The 21,026-nt window shown below is 45.0% G+C and overlaps 1 protein-coding gene across 6 annotated transcripts in view; it reads right to left on the reverse strand.

The window, feature by feature from the left end:
* Positions 1 to 21,026, reverse strand: part of LOC129168615 (E3 ubiquitin-protein ligase RNF43) — a 94,704-nt gene that overhangs the window by 44,058 nt on the left and 29,620 nt on the right. The window contains exon 2 of one of the 6 annotated variants that reach the window (XM_054754053.1): positions 3,945 to 4,056. The exons of 3 other annotated variants lie outside the window; for them this stretch is intronic. In XM_054754053.1, coding sequence (XP_054610028.1) covers positions 3,945 to 4,056 — 112 coding nt within the window. Of the gene's footprint in view, positions 1 to 1,176; positions 15,812 to 21,026 lie in introns of those variants that run through there. 2 more of the 6 variants (XM_054754055.1, XM_054754054.1) reach the window with 2 other exon arrangements.

Raw genomic sequence — 21,026 nt, forward strand, 5'->3', positions numbered from 1 at the left:
AAAATTACAACTTTATTTGTTTTTTCAAAATATTACAACAACAAAAACATGTTTTCGTTAATATTTAAATTTTTGCTACTAAAATGACTTTTATTTTATTTATTATTATTATTATTATTTTTTTACAATATTACAACATTATTTCCGCAAAATGACAACTTTTTCTCGTTAGATTGCAACTTTTTTCCCCCTCAATATTTTGACTTAATTCCTGGAAAATTACTGCTGATTTTTCCAGTTTTGCTGTTATTGTTGTTTTTTTAAAAAACTTTTCTTGTGAAATTACATTTTTAGAATGTGCCGCGTGCCACAAATGGCCCCCGGACCGCACTTTGGCCCACCCCCTGAGGTAAGCCCACAATCGGCAGAAGAAAGAACGAGCATTTGCTGCTGAGATGTCGCCGGGCAGGCTTGGAATGGAATGCAATGTGATTGGACAAATGGCTAAAACACAATGAAACGCTGATTTCAATCATTACTAATCATTTGTGGAGATGAACCAGATGACAACACCAAACATGTAAGCGCTTGGTAACCGAGAAAGTATGGCTGGAGGCACACGTGCACGTGTTTGCATGTGATAGAGGTCAGACGATGAGGCAGAGAGACAGGCAAAGAGAAATGGGCGATCAAATCACCTGTGCTGTGATGTACAAGAGGTGGTGAGGATGCGATGTAAGCAGCAGGTGGATGTTTGACGGGATGCAGCCTTGTGCAGCCAAACAATGCTTCAACAAGTCTTCATTTGGCCGGTGAGTTCAGAGGAGAGCACTCGGGGCCAACGCCGAGGAGAACGCCGAGGCCTTTCTCAGATGTCACATGTGTCGGAGGACGTCAAATCAGCACACGCGCTGCGACACACACAGACTCCACTGACCACGCCCCTCTTGTATCTGGCGATGCTACATTTGTAGGAAAGGTTCGTGTTCATCAGGCGTCCACAGGCCCGCTCACGATGGGCCGGCAGTTCTGTCGTACCGTGCTTTAGCGCCATTACCGCTCCCCTATGCTGGCCCGCCCACTCTCGCTCTGTCGCGCATACACACTGTGCAGCTGTCCCTCGTTTATCGCGGTTGATTGGTTCCACACCCGACCACGACAAGTGAATTTCCGTGACCTTGGATTCAATATGAAAGGCATGGTTAGGATTCTTGGACAGGAAGTTGTATGACTCACCATCAGCAGCGTAGTGCATCTACCGTTTGTTCCGTGAGCAGAGTTCTGGTCGGATGGCGGTGAGGAGGAACATAATTCATAATTCCGGTTCGTTGCTGGGGTCTCTTTCGTAAAGAGTTTGGCTTCTCAAAGCAACACGCGTTCAAAAGAGTCACACTTGTGCATCGCTAAACCAAGTCAGACCTCCCAGTCGCTCAGCGTTATTTCCTCTGCGTTTGTGTCACTCCGCGCTCTCGCCTGTCCGTTGTTGTGAGTAATCGGTTGGGTCCTAGACCAGGGGTCGCAAACCTTCAGCGTCAAAAGAGCCATTTGGGCCTGTTTCCACCAAATGAAAACCCACTCGGAGCCACAAAACCTGCAGTATTTGTCCAGTCATGCTACATAAAGTCATTTCCTTAACTCTTCCTTTTCTGTCTGCCTGTTCCGCCGGGCGGAGTGACGAGCCACGCCTGTTGCCATCCGGTAATCCGTCATGTTTCTTCAGCCTTCTCCACCGATTTCGCAATAGGAATGTTGCAACTCATCCGTTAGTTTCAGCTGTGGTGCCACGCTCCATGTCGCTTTAGTTCCTATTGTTCATTTCCGAAAGGCAGCTAACGAGCTAAACGGTTGGCCAGCGTCACAGTTTCTCTCCGAGTTGACTCCCCAGAAAACACCACCCCTCGCACTTCGGCAGACACCTGCACGGCAAGCGCTCAGCTCCCGACGCGGAACTTTGAAAGGTTCGTGACGGCGTCAGAAGAGACGGCGTAGTGACCACAGAAGCGTAAACCAGCTGGAGCCACGGCAGAAGCATAAGAGAGACGCATGCGGGTCTGGGGCTGCGGGTTGCAGACCCCCGGCCTAGACGGACCAAACCAACACGAACCAAACACAAACAGTTAGCGGTTTGCTAAAAATTACAACTTTATTTTGGTTGGTATTTATATTATGACTTGATAAAAAGAACATTTTTTCCCCTTCATTATTCAACTCTACGCTCCTGAAAGAAGGTTTTCTTTCTAACTCCTCCTGAGTTAGCTTCTTTCCTTAGAAGACTACCACTTCTTCGTCTTGACGTTTTCAATTTATTCTCATAAAATTACAGCTGTTTTTTCCATTTCTGCTGTTTTTTTTTAATTTTCCAGCTATTTCAACTTGTTTCTAGCAAATGTTCTATTCTTACATGACTTCGTTCCAAAATATCAGAGCTTTTTCAGCAACCCTAATTTCCCAAAAAGGATAACTTGACTTTGTGTTGTTTCTCTAAAACTACCACGTTGTTTTCCTTTCATATTCCATCTTCATGCCACTAAAATGAACATTTTTTTTCATCCTAACATTCTTTTTCTTGTTAGAGGACACATTATTAAAAATATATATATTCACTTTATTTTTGTAAAATTATTGCAGATTTTTCAATTTTTTGCTTTTTTTTTTTTTAAACGTTTTCTTGTTAAATTATATTTTTAGATTGTGCCGCGAGCCAATAAAAAAACAGTCACGGGCCACAAATGGCCCCTGAGCCACACTTTGGACACCCCCGTCTTAGGGGCATTAGGCATTGTTCTTGCGTGTCTTATTTTACATTCATTTTTCATTCTTTGTTGTTTCACTGTTTTTTGTGCGTCCTGTCATGATTGACGTCACGACAATCCATGGAACTGGTGGCAGGGGCTAATGGTTTTTTTACTTAAGGGGGTGCTACTGAGTGAATTTTGGGAGTTTGTGTTTGGGACCCCTGAAATATCTCATTTTCTCACCACACCTGACATGCTTGCACATTTCGGTGGGTTTCATGCATGTTAAGGCTGTCTGAAAGGCTCTCTAAAGGGAAGTAAAGTTGCGTAGTAATAATAATACCAAACATAGCAGTTTCTATAGGACCCTTCCACCGCTTGGTGCTCGGGCCCCAAATATAGAAAAAAGATACAATGAAGCAAACTACATAAACAAAATGAAACAACTAATAAGATGTATGATTTCTTTGGAGAATTAAGAAGAAATGGAAAACACAACCAGCTTCCTGCCTAGTTTGAGCTAACTTTAAATGCACGCTAGACACACAGAAACCCCCCCCACATCTAAAAGCGCTCCATCAGCCTCAGGCTGGCGCTAAGGCGTACGTTTCAAAGCCCCGAGTGAAACACAAACACAACACTTCCCTGTCACAACAGGTCAGTGGCTCGGCACCCCAGCAGTTTGTTAGTATTGCAGTGATCCCTCTTCCCCGTGGACATGGGGGCCACATCCACACGTCCTCCAGGCTTCCTCCGGCCGGCCACCGGCCACCACCTCTCTCGCTTTCCAAAACCTCACAGAGAGAAGTCAAGCTTTCCACATATCAGCGATATGTGGAGCTCGTCAGAATATTATGACTTTTATTATATACACCCCCCCCCACCACTCAAAACAAAATAACCACATTGCTTGTCATTTGGAGTCCGAAGACGAGAAGTGAGGCGGATAATTCTAGCTAGCTAGGTAGCTAGCTAGACAGCTAGGCAACATGTGTCAAGAAAGACGCAAGCAAAGTTGAGCAGCAGCATGTTTGACGAGGAAGTGATCAAACACGCAGGCATGGACTAGCGTAGCCTGTAGCGCTGCAGTATGCAATATTTTAGTAATCGAGTATTCTACTGACACTTTTTTTGATTAATCAGAAAAAAAACTAAATTTTGCTTTAGTTGAAGTGCGAATGTAAGTACACAAGAGACAAGAAAACATTTCACTAAATAATGAACGACCAGTGGGAAGGTTCACCGCTATTTGTGGATAATGGCTCTCACTGTGGTTGGCTGGAGTCCCAAAGCTTTAGAAATGGCTTCATAACCTTTTCCACACTGATTGATCTCAATGACTTTTCCACACTGGGACATCGAAGTTTGGATTTTTTTCCCCCTGAAATAACAAAAAGTTTCATTTCAAAACTGCACTTTGTGTTGAGTTGTGTTGTCATTGACGAATATTTAAAGTTGTTTCATGACCTCAAACATTTAAGTGTGACAAACATGCACAAAAAAAAGAAATCAGGAAGGGGGGGCCACTGTATTTATATGGTAGGCAATGAAGCAAAGCTTATGTAAACATTTGTAACCTGATGCTGGAGCTGTTAGAGAGCAAATGTTTTACCCGCAGCACCTGGTGCGGGACCTTGGAGAAAGATAAGGGCGTGACTGTGCTGTGGCATGGATGAGGGCAGTGCTGCTACGACTGTAAAACATTTATTTGACCTGCGGAGGCCCCACGGTGTGGCGGACGTGAGTGATAAATACTTTGAAGGCTCTGTATCACATCCTTGTCAATACTCTCACAGGACGACAGCATCCGCCACCGACTAAGACATGAAAACCGGTCTACTAAATTACAGTAGAAAGTCCACAATGCGGAGGTGGAAGAAGAGGCTCAGATGCCAAACGGCAAAACAAAACCAAAAACCGTTCCATTTTGACCCTGCACGTCATTCCCTAACATTATGTGACGGAACACGGAAGGATTCCACTCCTCCTTTCCAGCAATGTCAGAAAGAGGCGGCCTTTGAGGGAAAGTCAACATGACAAATAAATGAAAGGCTTCCGCACGTTATTGGTGATCTTCTCCAGCGTTCGTGTGGTCACTTAGCAACTCCTTAGCAACTCGCCCGTCAACAGCAGCAAAACAGCATCTCTCATGTCGCCCCTGCTACTCAGATAACACCTTGTAATTGGCTACACAACTCTTTCCTTCACCGCTGCCGATGTGGAAACCTGATTTATGGTCGGAAATGTGCAGAAAACTCCTCACGACAAACCGCTGCACATCTCACGAGGTTCTGGATGTCGGATGCTGCACCGGTCCCAGCTGGGTCCGGTGTCTGAGCAGAGCGCCCAGTAATGTATGTTCAATACGGGGAGGGGCGGAGGGGTCGGCGGGGGTGAGCGTTGCCGTGGTGCGGGCGCTAGGCCAAGAGCGTGTAGCTCCTCATGGAATGCCATGGAAAAGTGAGACAGAGGAATGCAGACTCCACTGAGCCGAGTAAACAGGCCGTGCTGCCACGCCGCTTTGAAGTCGCTTCAGTCTCCCTATCATAGACACACGCACACGCGCGCACGCACACGCGCGCATGAACACAGGTCACTCTCTCCATGCATTGGTTTGTCCCACAGAACAGCGGCATGAACGGAGTGAGCCCTTCTGTCAGTCATACAGTCTGTTTGTCTCGGTGGGTGGAGGCGGGACCGCTAGCATACACACAGTGTGGTTCTGTGTCCTAATTGGCTGTAGGCCATTGCCAATCAATCTCCTTTGTGCCGTTTCCTGGTGTGGTCAGTGGCCGCTAGCAAACTAACTAACTGTGTGAGCTTCTTGCTAACCACCAATAAACAATAGAAGAAGAAGAAGCTAACCATCTTAATGAATCTTTGATTGAAGGAGGAGGACGACGGCAGGAGCAAAATGTTTTAACAAGGATACAAAAACGCTACAGCTGAACGGCTCCCAGGACGAGGCACAATCAGAGGAGTGAAATACGCGAGTCACTTAATTTTTGTTATGTTATGTTATGTTATTTCACGTCTAGAGGGCTGTAATAATGTTAAAACATGTATCTAGAAGGTCGTAAACAGGTTTTCTCTGCTATAACTATGGAAATATTTGATTTCTAAATAAGGAATCCTTCTCCGTGGACCAATAACCACGATAAACGAGGGATGACCGTATTCCTTCTGGCCCATTTTATGGTATCATTACTTCATCATAGCGTTCCTGTCCATCTTTTTGCTTTTAATCTTGCAGAAACAAATGAAATATTGTGGTTCGGAATGTACGGGTTCGATTCATATTAAAAACATGTAGAAGGTTGCAACCAGGTTTTCTATGTCATAACTATGAAAATGTTCCATTTATAAATAAAGAATCCTGCTTTAATCACGAGTGATTGCTGTACCATCTGAAATATTGGAAATGCACTGATTAGAAGATCTCAAATGATATTTTCGCAACTTCTACCCGCCTGTTCAATACCGCGTTCAGTAATGCTGGCGCTGCCTGATGTGTGTTTACTGTGGAGCATTCCATCAGTGATGTTTGTAAAAAGAGCTACGCACTTATGCAATTTAGGAGCGCAACATGGAGGTACTGACTCCAACGCATGAACACATGCGATACAGGGATCGTGCAAAGATGCAGAAGCTCACACCTGTTGTCTCCCGCAACGCTCAGCACTTCAAGACCCCCGACCCGCTGACCACAGGGAATTTCATGATGCAACTTTTGCACTGTTAGCCTGCTTCAATATGGCCTGTCAACATCTTTGTTGAACATGCAGCAGTGATATCAGACTAAGAATGTCTCGGTGCAGACAGCAGACATGCAGGCACCGCAGCCTCTACCTCAGCGTCTGAGCCAGCAGGCTGAGGAATCCACTGAAGTGGGCAGGTAAACACTTCTGCCCTTTGGAACGCCACTCTCACCGCTCCAGTGTGTGTACGCGTGTGATCGGGAGTGAAAAACAAAGGGTTGCGAGCGGACATGGCTCAGTCCCAGCAAGGTTTTGGAGTTATAGTTCGTTTTGGGTACAGTAAAAAGTTTGCAGCCATGTCCACACGAGCACAGGTATTTTTAAAACATATATTTTTCTATGCGTTTCGGCCTTTCATCCACCCTAAACTATGTTTTAGGTCACCAGAAAAGGAGGTTTAGGAAAACAGCGAGTGGTAAAACTTCTTTTCCTCATCTGTGCTTTGCCTTTAAACATCACAGTTTGTTTTTTTTTAAGATTGCGCAATGACGTCCAGTGACTTATGTGCTCCAACTTCATTTTGTGCAATAAGTGCTGATTGCAGCCATGCATTGGTTTACACTACATGCTGTATGCATCTACAGTAGTCTCTTCATATGTTAAGAAACCGAGACGCAACCAAGACGGTGTGGAATTACCCTGACTTCTGTGGTACCAGCAAGCTCTAGGGCGCCGTCACACAAGGAAATTCACTCATTCACTCTCCTAGACATTTTTCAAGAGACAAGCCCTTCAGTAGTGGCCATTTGAAACCATTTTGACTGATCTTTCAAGGCACACACGATATTTTGTTTCATGAAACCTACCAAAGTAAAGATTAGACTCTCATCTTTCATCAGGAAAAAAAGTTTGTTTCTACCTTTTTCTGTTCTTTAGTAACCAGCAGTAGAACATATGTAAGGTTGAGGAAAATATCAGTTCCTGACCAAAAAGGGGAGAAAAGCAGCTCTTTGTGAAAGGATACATTTCAAGCATAACTTTCACTTTGGCACAAATATTGTTTGCTTTTGTGGCAGCTCAGATATGTAAACAACTAAACCAACATAAACAACACAAAAAGACATCAAAATAACAACTTATTTACAAATATAACACCATGAACAGTTCACAGTTTTCACATTTGGAACTCTACTCTGTGTGTGCACGCACGCATGCGTTAAAATTTCCCAACAATGTGTAAGCTTCTGCACGCTACACTCCTCCACGCTCTCGCACTTCCTCCTTGCTGTCATGCGTGATGCTTCCACTCACATGATCCTTGCCGAGCGCTCATCAAATGAACTTCTGCCACCTTGTGGCCGTTTTTACGCCTTAAAATTGCTCTGAAAGTGACATGCATTAGTGGAGAGTGGCGTCATCACCTCTTTTTGCCTCTCACACAAGAAAACGTAAAAACGTATAAATACGTTGTTGGGATGGGGCGTTTAAATACGTCTTTGCTATTGAATGAGTTCATGTTGAGCTTGTGAATGCTTGACAGCTAAAGCTCACTCGGCTAGCGTGAGCGCTCTGTGCAACTACTGAGCACAAAACAAGAGTTAATCAGGGCCCGCCCGGCACAAGTGACTCTTTCATGAGCACATGCGTCGCACCTGAATGTGCAGTATAATTCATGCAAATCCTTCTGTCATTACTAATGATACTCATTTTCAACACCTTGAAAATGAAAAACAATCCTACTTAAGTCAAAGCCCATGAACAAGCCCTGCTGTGTGTCAAAACTCCTACTTGACTTGTTTACCACTACTAATCTTTATGGACGCCTCAATCACTCGCCGGTTCCACCTTTTGCTGGGATCTGCTGTGCACTCGTTGTTGAATAAATGCAATGCTTCCCATTTCTTTTGAGTCAGAAGAAGGAAACCTGCATCATCCTTTACAGGCGCTGTGTGAACTTGGTGACATATCCAAAATATCTCCCCAAAGCCTCCGAAAGGGGGTGGTTTTGCAAACATTATTTATACATTCTTCCTCCGAAAAATATTTTTGGCACATAATTACAGAAGGGGCTAAGCGTATTGAGCTTAGAGGAAATCTCCCTCAGACTGCAAAACACATAGTGTCCTTCTACCACAGTCTCCTACGCTACTTCCTACTTTAAGGACCTTTCAGCAGTTGCCTGCTCTCCTTCTCCGGAATCAAAGGTAACGTCCAGAGTCAGTCTGTCATCAACGCTGTGCTGTGCTGTCACAGACAACCATCTAACTTGGCACTCGCTCTAGTCGTCAGATACATCTCTTCACTAGAAGCACTTTGTCTGTGGTTGTACGGGCCGACACCACCACAAGCAGACACAGCGGGACCCTGGTCACTCGACAGAGAAAAGGCTTGCATTCATCTCAGCCCTGCCTGCTGCTGACCTGGTAGCTCGAAGAGCATGCAGGCTGAAGGCTATTTTGGTGGCCGAGCAGTAACGGTGCTTGTAGTGTTGACTGAGGAGTGGACTGATGGAGTCTGGCAGAGTTTGGGAGGTTTTCCCCTGGAATTTGTAATTTTGTACTCCGGCAGCAGAATGAATGTAGCCTCAGAAGGAAATATCATAAAATTTGTGACAAAAAGATAAAAGCTTTCCACAGTAAATGTCGGACCAGAGTCACGTAGCAGTTTTGATGACTTTGGTCTCCACGCGACAACTTCCAGATCTCCTGACTGTGTGGCCAACATGCTAACCACTAGGCCACCGTACGACGAGGAATACCGCTGTGAACAGCAGAACACCGACTATTCCCCCCACTTACCTCCCACACGACCTCCTTGACATGTTTGGCAATCACGCAAAACACAGCAAAAATGAGGCAAATGAAATGTGAAGGCAAACACCACAATGTCTTTTCTGCAGAAGTGGTCACAGAAAGCTTAATTGCCTGCGAGTCTGCCTGCCTGCCCTGCACTCATACTCCCACCCACTTTGCTGTCACAGCAGCCCTATGATTACCGTAATGACCGGCGTATCCCTAGAAAGCATTTTGATAGTTTAAGACTTATGCTCATTGGAAAATATTGCCTATTGGCGGCCACAGCTTTGATGTTAAAGGTTTTAAAACAAAAATGTGAAAAGTCCGGCAGGTCGGATTGAAGGAATGTGAGTCCAATGCCCTCCTGCAAGTACTCCATTGTAACATTTCCACAAACACCACTATGAAAATAGCTGCGTGGCCACAAACACCAACAGCAGCACAATGTCTTTGAAGACGTTTCAGGTTAGACAGCTTCCCTTCTCCTTTTTTCGCACAATAGTGGCAAACATCACATGCTAAGTATGGCTTTCCAAAACCGTCTCGAAGTCCTAATTAAAGGTCCCCTCGGAAGAAAAAACCCATCTAACGCATTGTTCTATTTGTGCTTAGTGTGTCTATCATTAAAGTGCAATTATAGTAACTCAAAAGAAACTATTTTTAATTAGAATGATCATTCAATTGTACAGAAATGGACTTAAAATATGTGGGGGTGTGGATAAAAATTCCCTTCAAGGTCTGAGCCCAGTGCTGACGAAGACGGATGGGCATGTGACTAAATGTCCTTCATCAACGTGGTAGGAAATGAATTAGCAATTCATTCATTAATAGCTCTTTTTTAAACATGATTTTAACGAGATGGGAAAATCCTTGAAGTCTCGTTCACAAGCGAGGGAAGGATGGAATGCGAGATGGACAGGCGGATTGGTGGTCATGTGGACTCATCAACCCGTCGTGGTGAAGAGGGAGCTCAGCCGAAAGGCAAAGCTCTCAATTTGCCAGTCGCTCTACGTTCCCAGCAAGGTCGCTAAGTGAACAGGAATGAAGACTCGGTCCAGCAGTGGACCAACACAAACAGGACCCTGACATGAAGTCCATTGAGTGAGGCGGATCGAGCCGTCCTCACGATGGGGTTCTGGCTGGAGCCCTGCAACTTGATCCCACGTCCCCCCATCCGAAGTTTAACATTGGACCCTCACACTTCCTCTGCTTGCTCTCCTTCCTCTGGCCCTACGGGATGGGGACCTGCATGTCTCTGTGACGGTGTGTGTGTGTGTGTGTGTGTGTGAATGAACAATTTACACAAAGAGGGTGACCTCATATGGCAGGAAAGAAGAATCAACTGGAGGGTCCACATTGCCGACAGTCCTATCCAGTAACCATCACTTGGGTCAAGTTTGTCTGCTGAACAGCCAAAAAAAAAGGTGTGTTTTGGGTGAAATCCCAGCACTAATTGAGGAGTACTGAGACCAAAGGTCCTCCTTCGCAACGGGCCGTGACAACAAATGGCAGTAAGTTGTCAACACCTTTTCCTGTTGCTGTGGGTGGATCAGGGGGTTGGTTTGTGGTTTTTGCAGACATGTGAGGGGAGGGACCACGTATAAAGTGGAACCAGAATTTCCTGATCCATTTTTGTGCCTGAGCCTTTGTTGGCTAGCCAGCACATCTCCTCGGCTGACTACACACGCACACCTGCTGGAGCCAAACGGAGAGCAGGAAAAAGGCTAAAAGGAGTCAAACTGTAGACCGTCATAAATAATCACGTAAAAGTCAAGTCTGACAGGTAAACGATAACGGTGGAGGATAAAAGCCGCGTGTTCCCTCACTTAGGTCCATTCAAACTGTACGAGAGTGCGGGTGGCCTGCAAATCACAACCAGCTTTAACAAGCTTTTTTATATTCCAGGAATCAGGACTGAGTGGCCAAGGCCAGCTGCCACCCTGCCAAAATGCATCACGCCGGGGCTCTTTTCCTGGGAAACCACTTCAGAGGCGAGCCAACAACGACCCTGACCTTTTAGCCGACTCATCATCCCTCCTTTTTCGGATTCCCACCTGCTTATCATTGCGGGTTAATGTGAAAATAACACAGTGGCAGATGGGGGGCAGTGCATTGACAGTGTGAGCTTGGAGCAGCAACCTCTGACTTGTGTTACGTTCATGTTAACGTCCACCTGTACGCTGAAAGGTAACAACAAAGGAAGGCACAGATCATATTCATTTCAACATTTGTTTCATTTTTATGAGCTATTCTTCATGGGTGCACATGCGTACTCAGTGACGTCTATCAAAGTACAATGAAACCTTGGTTAGCGTCATTAATCCATTCCAGAAGGTCTGACTCAAACTGAAACGTATGCTAACCCTCTCAATTTTTCCCAAAAGAAATAATGCAAATCCAAGTCATCCGTTCCAGACACCCTAAAATGACTTATTTTGATCATTTTACATTTTACAGAAAACAATTCGAAATGCATATAAATGACAAATGCAAGTAATAAATGACCATTTAAAATCACTTTTACCTTGATTTTCAACCGTATGGAAAGGTTGCATTTCTTCTGCAACGTAGCGGCAAGACAAGGCAAGTTTATTTCTACAGCACCGTTCATACGCAAGGAAGGGTAAAATCACTTCATGAATTCATTCCACAAAAACATAAAATCATGACATAAAATTCCATCAATCATTCCGTTAAAAAAAAAGAAATTCATAAAAAATGAAGAGTGCAGATCAAATAGTTAGCATTGTCACGTAGATGCACAGTTGAATAGAAGTCTTTCCAGCCTGGATTTGAACGTTGCCAAAGCTGAGGATTGTCGCACATCTTCTAAAAGACTGTTCCAGATTTTGGCAGCGTAAAACTGAAACGCAGCCTCATTGTGTTTAGTCCTGACTCTGGGCCCCCGAGGAGACCACTCTGAGCTTCTCAGAGCTCGAGATGGTTCATGTTGCTCCAACATGTCAGGGATGTACTTTGGTCAAGACCATGAAAAGACTTGTACACAAGCAGAGCTGCTTTAAAGTCTATTCTCTGAGTGACAGGAAGCCAGTGCAGAGACCTGAGTACTGGACTAATGTGCTCGTATTTCCTGGTTCTAGTCAGGACTCGAGCAGCAGCATTCTGGATGTACTGCAGCTGGTTTACAGCTGGTTTGGAGAGCCCGGTGAGAAGGTGTTACACTAGTCTAGCCTGCTGGGGACAACGGCGTGGATTAGTCTCTCTACAGATGGTTTAGACACTAGTCCCTTGATTTGGTGACGTTATTGATTTAATGTGGCTTTTCAAGTTCAGATCCAAGTCCATTCTTACCCTTAGATTGCTAACCTGATGATTAGGTTTTAGAGAAAGAGTCTCAAGGTGGCTAAGAACACTCACAAACACAATGACTTCAGTTTTGTCTGAGTTTAGCTGAAGAAAGTTGTTTTGCATCCACACACTGATCCGTTTGATGCAGTGACAAAGTCAAAAAGGACCGCGTTCACCGGCCGTCAGCGGCACGTAGACGTGTGGTGTGCGTGGTTGTGGTGGGACACGTTGCAGCTGGCCCAAAGGAAGCATGTACAGATTGAACAGCAGGGGGCCCAGGATTGAGCCCATCTGCTTCCGCGACGGAGCGCCTCGGCCATCTTGTTTACGTGTGTTCCACAGCGGAAGAAGGTGCGAGTGTCTTCATCGCATACACATGAACGCACAGGCGACAGCGCGCAGGGATAAATAGAAAGCCGAGTCATTTGGGAGGTCTCATTTTTTTGAGGAGGCATTTTTCCCTTTCCCTATCCCTTTAACATCCAACAGTGCAAAATGTAAATTATTGCAATTTCTGAACTAGTCTTCGAATTTTGATGAGGAGTGAATGAATCCAGCAGCTGCTGTTGCTTCACCCTTCGAGGTTAGCGTTCACCTTTCGCTTTGAAGCGATGAGTCATGGGAGTCAAGACAAGCTCAGTAACTGCAGAGGAATTAAACTTCTTTGTGTAATCCTCATAACACTGTTAGGCAAGCTGTAGGTGTGTCTCCCTGAGCATGTCAGCATTGGGAGCCGTCCCATAGTCGCGACTCAACAACGAGGTCAACAGCGGCACATGAAAAGAGATATTTAGTCATCCCCACACTGCACGTTGGTTCGTGGCGCGATACAGAAGGATCCAGATGTGAGTCATCACCATAAAGCAGACGACTAGATCTGCACCTTCTGTGATTCTTGGCTCCAAAACACACATTAGGTGTGCAGCCCCCCCAGCAAGCTGCCAAGGTGTCACGTCACTCAGGTTTAGAAGATAATGGAATATCATTAGTCCTCATGCGCTGTTCGTGATGCAGACCCATAGGATGCTTTAAAGCGTTCTATTACTGAATCTGTGGTTCATGTCCTGGTAATTTGGGATTCAACTTTAGAGTCTCTACTAATTAATTGCGAGGGTTTCCTCCTGAGCTTCAAGAAGAACATTTGCACAGATCTCTAGACCTCCCATACAGGAAAAGCTTTATCACTTGCCTGAGGGGCAAACCACAAAAAATCCAGCTGCTCAAATAGTATATACAAGCTTGTATAAAGCAAAAAAAAAAGGAAGCACATTCAAGTACGTAGAATCAAACAATATTTGCAAAACCTCATCACTCGACAATAGAATGCAGCAAGATCCTGTTCAAGAGTGACTGGTCGGATTACTGCACAGTACGACAACAACGGATTACCAGGACTAAAATCATGTAGTCATCGCGTTCCTGCCAGTTCCAGTTCCTGACATGAGGAAAAAAGTGGTTGGATAAGTTGGACAGTTTGCATGGAAATTAGTAAGAATTTGGGATATTCTTTGGTAGAAACTGTGGAATACACAAACACACAATGACTGATACTGTGAATATTGTGGCGGACACTAGAAGGCGGAGGTGGGAGAACCTCCGTGTTTTGCAAGTCTCAAGTCTTTAATCTCAAGTCCCGAGCCAGGTCTCGTGCAAGTCCAAGTCGGGGTCTCGAGTCTGGACAAGACATGCCGAGACATGAAGTCACAGGCTTGACATTTTCAAGTCCTTCCAAGTCACAAGCACTGTTTCGTGTTAACCCAATAAAACGCCACCATAACAATCTATGACACTCGACAAACACAATGAATGCTGTTTTTGAATTGTTTGATTTTTTTAAATAGGACCAGTGTGACGAGACTTCAGACAATGAGTGCTGACACAGCATTCAGGATTTAGCGAGTGCACAGCAAAGTCATCCACACCCTCGTTGTTTGTTCTCTTCTTCTTGGCTCAAAGGGAAAATGTGTTGTCTTGCTGGAAATGACATCACAACGATCACCTTAGTCGAATACTGTGGATGGGGAACATTTTACTCAACACACCCACTGAAAGTCTCACATATATTCAAGTCATCAGACTGGCGTCCGAGTCAAGTCTCAAGTCATTGATGTTAAAGTCCAAGTCTTTGATTATATTTTCAGTTCAAGTCATCAAAATAGTGACTGGAGTTCAAGTCACGTGACTCGAGGCCAGACCTCTGCGAGAGGGCGTGCCTGTCACCCATTGGCTGTCGGGTGGATTGGGTCACGTGGGGGTCACCAATGTGGCAGTTGAAAGAAACACGAGTGTTGGTCTCAAGCAGGACGTTATTCCGCAACTCAACCGCCAACTACGGAATGAATGTCAAGGCAGCAAACCCGCCAAAACCTGCGCGCCCAATAGTCTGAATGGGTGAGACGCATGCCCTCTAGTGTCTGCCACAGTATAACATGAAATAGTTGAATAAGTGTAACATTTCAACAATATTTAAGGGTCCTGTCCGTTTTGTTTAGGTACACGGTGAGGCGCTAACTTTCCAGTGTGTACTGTATACTCCGCCCTCTTCCTGCTCCCACGTTGCAAGACGTTGTTTGTTCGCAGCTAATAATAGCGATTTGGCAAAGTTTGGCTACTAACCTTAGCTATCGTGGAATGTATAGCCTAGCACAACAACACCATGACTCCAATTTGGCGGTCGCTTCTCTGAGACTGCTATTGTGTATGTGTACGGGTATGCCGGACGGCTTTTATGCTATTTAACTTTGAATTGTAACAAATCGAGGCTCCGTTCACACGGAAGGTCAATTCTGGTTTGTTTTGCTTATATGCGACCTCTATTTGATTTTTTCATGGAAAAGTACAATTCCAATTTTTTTCAAGGCCTCTTTGTGGGTCGCAAATATCCAACTTTTACGTCATCGAAAGGCGTGTTTTGCTGTGAAAGAATTGGGGAAAGGTACTCACGGATGCAGGCGAAAGTTTTTCTTATTATTTTATACGTCAGTGTCAGTGAAGCGGTTATTTTATTGATTTTATTTTATGCTCATTAAACGTACTAATAGTTAACTATCAATCTTTCAGTGATACTGTCCCCTCCTGCTGGTCAGTGTTTACATTCAAGCAACCATCTGTGCTGACGAAGAAGCGCTTAAGACAGCTTGTGCAACATTGGCGCTTTACTTTGGAAATTCCTGTGACATAAATGAACATTAGCAGCCACACACACCCGAGAGACGACGCATTATTTTAAGAGGTTATGTCGGCTCTACAGTACGATTTGTGTGTTCAGTTGTTTTATTTTGGTAACAAGACCAGAGAGACAAGACTTCAGACAAAGAGTGCTGACAAAGCACTCAATAACTGAGTCAGCGCACAGAACTCTAATCCACACCCTGAGTTGTTCTGAAATTGGATTAGTCGTTACTGCTTTCACCCGGGGGGGGGGGGGGGGGGGGGGGGGGGGGGGGGGGGGGGGGGTGGGGGGGTGGGGGGGGGGGGGGTCAAAGGGGAAGTGTGTCGTCTTGCTGGAAATGACATCATAACCACCTTAGTTGAATACTTTGAATGGGGACACATTTTACTCAACACTCACTGAAAGTCTGACGTATTTTCAAGTCATCAGAATAAAGTCCGAGTCAAGTCCCGAGTCATTGGTGTCAAAGTCCAAGTCTTTTGATTATACTGTCAAGTCAAGTCAGGACAAGTAGCACTTTGAAGTTGCCTTTATAGAATACACCTGGAATTTAGCAAACTTTCAGGAAGTAACGTTCCTGTTACTTCCTGTAAATTCCAAGTTTCCAACTCTGAAAATTCCTGGAATTTTGCAAGCCAAAGCGTGGTTACGGCTGTGACTCTCATATGTTTCATCATGAGGACCTCAGAAGCTAGACACTTTTAGTCAAAGGAGCCATGCCTGTTGCCTCAGGAGGGATGAATATGCCGGGAGTTCGGCGCATGGGGTGTGAAAGGAAAGAGGGGGGGTGCGTCTCAACATGCAGCCCCTCTGGGTAGTCGGGCAACGACATCCAAAGCACTTCCTCCCACAGAGAGAACATGTTGTTAAGTTGGAGAGACAGGTAGAGAATCCAGACATTCATCACCAGGGAGCGCCGTATCAGTGGCAAAGGCCGGCATGCTCGTACTTCATGTGCCCGCTCGTACTGTGCACGGGCAGCACGCTGGCCTTTTCCATGTGCAAATGAGAAAAGTTCAAAGCAAAGAAAAGTGTCATTTCTATCCAATCACTTGGGGGTAAAACGTTTGGGAACTTCATGCTGGATTCCCTGACAAATGACAAATCTCCTGAGGATTCTGAAACTCAAGCGGCAGGTGGAATTCTCTTGTCTGAGGAGGAAGTAGCACCGGCTTGGGGTGTTTTCCACATTAAATGCAGCACTAATAAAAAAGGAGATAACAATTCCAGCTGCTTGCTGTGGCTGCTATACTCAACACATCTGGTGGAGTCATCGGTCGATAGCGGCTTGTCCACCATTGCTTTATCGGGCCGGATAACACGACGCAAAACAGTTCTCAGCTATCCTGAGCTTCTTGCGAACCAAGTTATGGCTAATGGAAGCTGCCACTCCCTTCAAATGCTTAATTAGAGGCTGCGGGAGTTGAATGTGATGAATCTGACCCCAAGCCAAGTCCTGTGACACTCCTTTGGTGTGCATCCAATTGGAAGCGCGCCGTTCATTTGGGCCTTCGGGCCGATCGGGACAATGTAAGAGGCAGGTGAATCAGATAGGAATCAAAAACATGCCTGACAAGCCGTGGGCCCCCCCAAGGAGAGAAAGGTTCTTGCAGGCATGCATTGAGAGATGGAGAGTGTCTTTTCTAGATGCAGATCAGTAAACATGAAGCTCGTTACTCTCAAACCCCTGCTGTGACAGTTTGAAACCGAACAGAGCGTTGTTGCCTGATGTTCTCTGTTTCTAACCCCAACCCTGACGTAGAGCAAACGTACGTGCCCTTGAACACTTGCAGACGAGTTGAACTTTGAACAGTCTAGGAATGGAACACGTACGTAAGCCGAGGGCCACCAACCCGTATATTATAAAAATAACTGCTTGACTCCCCGGCACCGCTAGTTTCCGGCTGCCCCGAGAGAGAAATGTCTGAACTTAAAGGAGGACCTTACTTTGAAGGACGTTACTGGAAAATACAAATCTAGTGTATAAAAGCAGACTGATAAGCACTGTAGGCTGGCGATAAGAAACAAAGACCTTTCATGCAGAAACCTGCCAACATCAGGGAGATGGGGGCCTTCCACTAAACACACCAAGCTGAAGGTGGCAAAACATGTGACAGAAGGCGGAACGGGCCTGAGGTCGCGTCTTACAGTCGCACCCGGGTGTAATCTGGCCTTCGTCATGGTGATTCAGCAGACATCTCCGCATGCTACGCTTCCTCTACATTGGCCAGATGAAGATGTAATCTATCCCCTTTCAAGCCCATCCTTTCTTTCTACACCTGCAACTACCTTACCTTCGCCTGCTGATTACAGCAACATGAAGACCGCAGACGTGACGTAGCGGTCTAAAGCCTGGTTCATGCTCCTCTTCCTTCATTCCAAATCAAACCCTTTTGTAGTTGGAGCCCTGGGAACCTGGGTACAACCTTCTAAATACGGTTTGAAACATTACTAGAGCCCTCTAGTGATGAAGTAACATCACTAGAGTCACCTTTCCACTCGTATTGACAGCCGACTCACGAGATGAGGCGATGCACAAGATGAGACCTCATTTTAACATTCATTGTAAGAAAAGTACAAAAAAAATATGACTGGACAAACCGACTTTTTAATGGAACTGCATCACAAACCAATGCGCTGTGAAAAGTCTGTTGTTCCACAAATTCACGCTAGGCGTGGTATTAGCACCCAACTCACGAGACTCCACAGCTACGTTAGCTTGCATCGCTCCTCACGAGGCAGCACTCTTGCTGTGTGTGTACGCTCGTGGCCCTGCCCCCACCAACCGAGACAAAGCCACCCTATGACTGATAGGAGGTCTCACTCACTTCACCGTTGTTCTATGAAATGTGTAGGTGCTGAACCACTGCACAGAGTGGGCCTGTTCGGAGGCGAGAGAAGAGAAAAAGAGACGCGCATGCACATGGCAATATATGGAGGCCGGCAAAATGTCATGTGTGGTGTGATTAATTAATTAATTTATGATGGCAAGACAGTTTTTTCTCGTCACGTTTTAATCTCGCAAGATCTTGGGACAGAAAAAATTACAAATTTGTGCCATTTTTATGCTTGAAAATACATATTTTGGGCCAAAAATGCGTCAAATGAGCTTCAATATGCATATTTTCGAGTAAGTCAACCACAATACAGCAATGATTTATTCATGAAAACATTTTGGAAAACCGTGATAGAGTCAGGCTGCAAAATTCGAGGGACGACTGTACTGTTTTTTTTCGTGCTGATATCAGGCCAATATCCCACACCAATATTGGATCGGGACATTTCCATCAAATGAGATCATGAATGTTGAGAAATGTCATCAGGTGTGCGGTTCACAAAAGTCAACAGCCAACCAGCAGCATCTGAATTCTTCTACCTAACACGGGACGAGAACTATACAGGAGGACCCACATCTGATGTCAGGAACATTTATAGAATTCAAAAGACACAAGGGAAGAAGTAAATATTGTCCCAAGAGGGACAGGATAATGGAGCTCTTATTGTTTTGGCCCCAAGCAGCATCATAACAGGACACGTTTATCTTTCAATATTTTTCACTTGTTATCCAATCTTCCATGGCCGCCGAGCCTCCTTCACCAGCGTTTGGTTTCCAAGTATTGCTGTCTACACACAGATTAGGAAAGCACTCCGCTTGGCAAGCAGTCCGCTGTCCCAACGGTCCACATGAAGCGCATCAAATGTGTGGGACCCCGTCTCCTCCTCGTCCTGTTAGAAATTGACAGGCCCGGTGCCAAATACGCCAGATAGTTTCATCCACAGCTGCCAGCCGGCGGCAGCGCCGAGTAACAATGGGATGCACTCATTAAAGCCACTCTAACGCTGTCAAAAAGGAAGATGAAATGCAGGGAAGAAAAGGAGGAAAATATTGGAACATTATGGACATGCAGTTCTCAAACTAGCAAACATCTTCAAGAAGAATAAAAGACACAATGATAGGGCCCGATGATTTACGCAAAACTGGCCAATAAAAGGGAATCTACTGTTCAACTCGGAATCTCTGGGAAATTGACAGAATGTGAGGGAAAGGAACATCCTGGTGGGGATGAATTTCCTTGCGCACCGCCGGAATCTCATCGCAAACACTAGCCGCCCCCTCCCGGACCAAACATGTCGAGACGGCGACCTGAGACACTGGCAAAAGTTGCAGAAGAAACTTTGAAACTCCTCTCTTACGGAACATGAATGGAAGCTGGCGGGGTTAGCTTAGTTTAGCAGAGAATGCTAGTACGGCTGTGTGTGTGCGACTCGTCTTTTACCGCTTGTGTTTTACGACGCCTGCTGATGTTGTGCACGTTCTGAGTGAAATAAGGATGATTTTTCTATTTTTGCTGATTTTTTTAAATTTCCAAATATGCCAACTGTCCTGTCAATTTTCTTTTTGTACTATTATGACTTTATTCCTACAATATTAGGATGTTTTCCCCAACCTAAATGTTGTTTCTTACAATATTGTTATTTATTAAATACAGTGTTCTGTCGCTACATCGCGGTTCACCTTTTGCAGATTGGTGCAATTTTGCATACATTTCTTTTGAACAGCGTATGAACGCACATTGTGGTGTAGCGCCATCTGTGGATGCTATGTTGCACGTGTCTGTTATTGTATTGCAAACTGCGACCAGTAGAGGGTGCTGTATACTATATGTGTAAGAGTTGAAGACGTGTGCGGCTCCACTTGTCTCAGTAGTGTTACGTCCCCGTACCAGCATATTAGGAACCCACGGTACACAATAGCCAGCTAAATATACTGTAGAGCCACAACAGTCCTTACTGGCTAAGGGAGATCCTGCCCATTGTGTTCTGTGCCCTGATTGGCTGTAGGCCATTGACAATCAATCAATCTCCTTCGTGCTGGTTCCTGTTGTGGTCAATCATCGCTAGCAAACTAGCTAACTGTGTGAGCTTCTTGCTAACTGCCAATAAACAACAGAAGAGGAAGAAGCTAACCGGCTAAATGGGGGGCGAGAGGGGACAAAAACAAAAAAAGGAGAGACAAGAGACAAGGACAACAGCAGCAACAACAACAATTGTGACAGAACAACAGAAACATACAGAACGACATCAGCAAATAAATGTCCGTGACAACTATAAAGACGAACAGGGATAAAGGACAAATCAATATCAACAACCACAATGACAAAGCTGTCAATGACAATCAGACATAATAGCAGTCATGAAATGATGAACTATGATAGTGATCACAATGACAATACTGCATTGAAACAGTCGCACACAATAGCAGTCATGAAATGATGAATTATGATAGTGATCACCATGATAATACCGCATTGAAACAGTCACACATAACTGTAGTAATGAAATGATTATCCATGATAGTGAATAGAATCAAAGTTAC

Source organism: Dunckerocampus dactyliophorus, chromosome 16 (genome assembly GCF_027744805.1).
Source record: "Dunckerocampus dactyliophorus isolate RoL2022-P2 chromosome 16, RoL_Ddac_1.1, whole genome shotgun sequence".
NCBI classification, from domain to species: Eukaryota; Metazoa; Chordata; class Actinopteri; order Syngnathiformes; family Syngnathidae; genus Dunckerocampus; species Dunckerocampus dactyliophorus.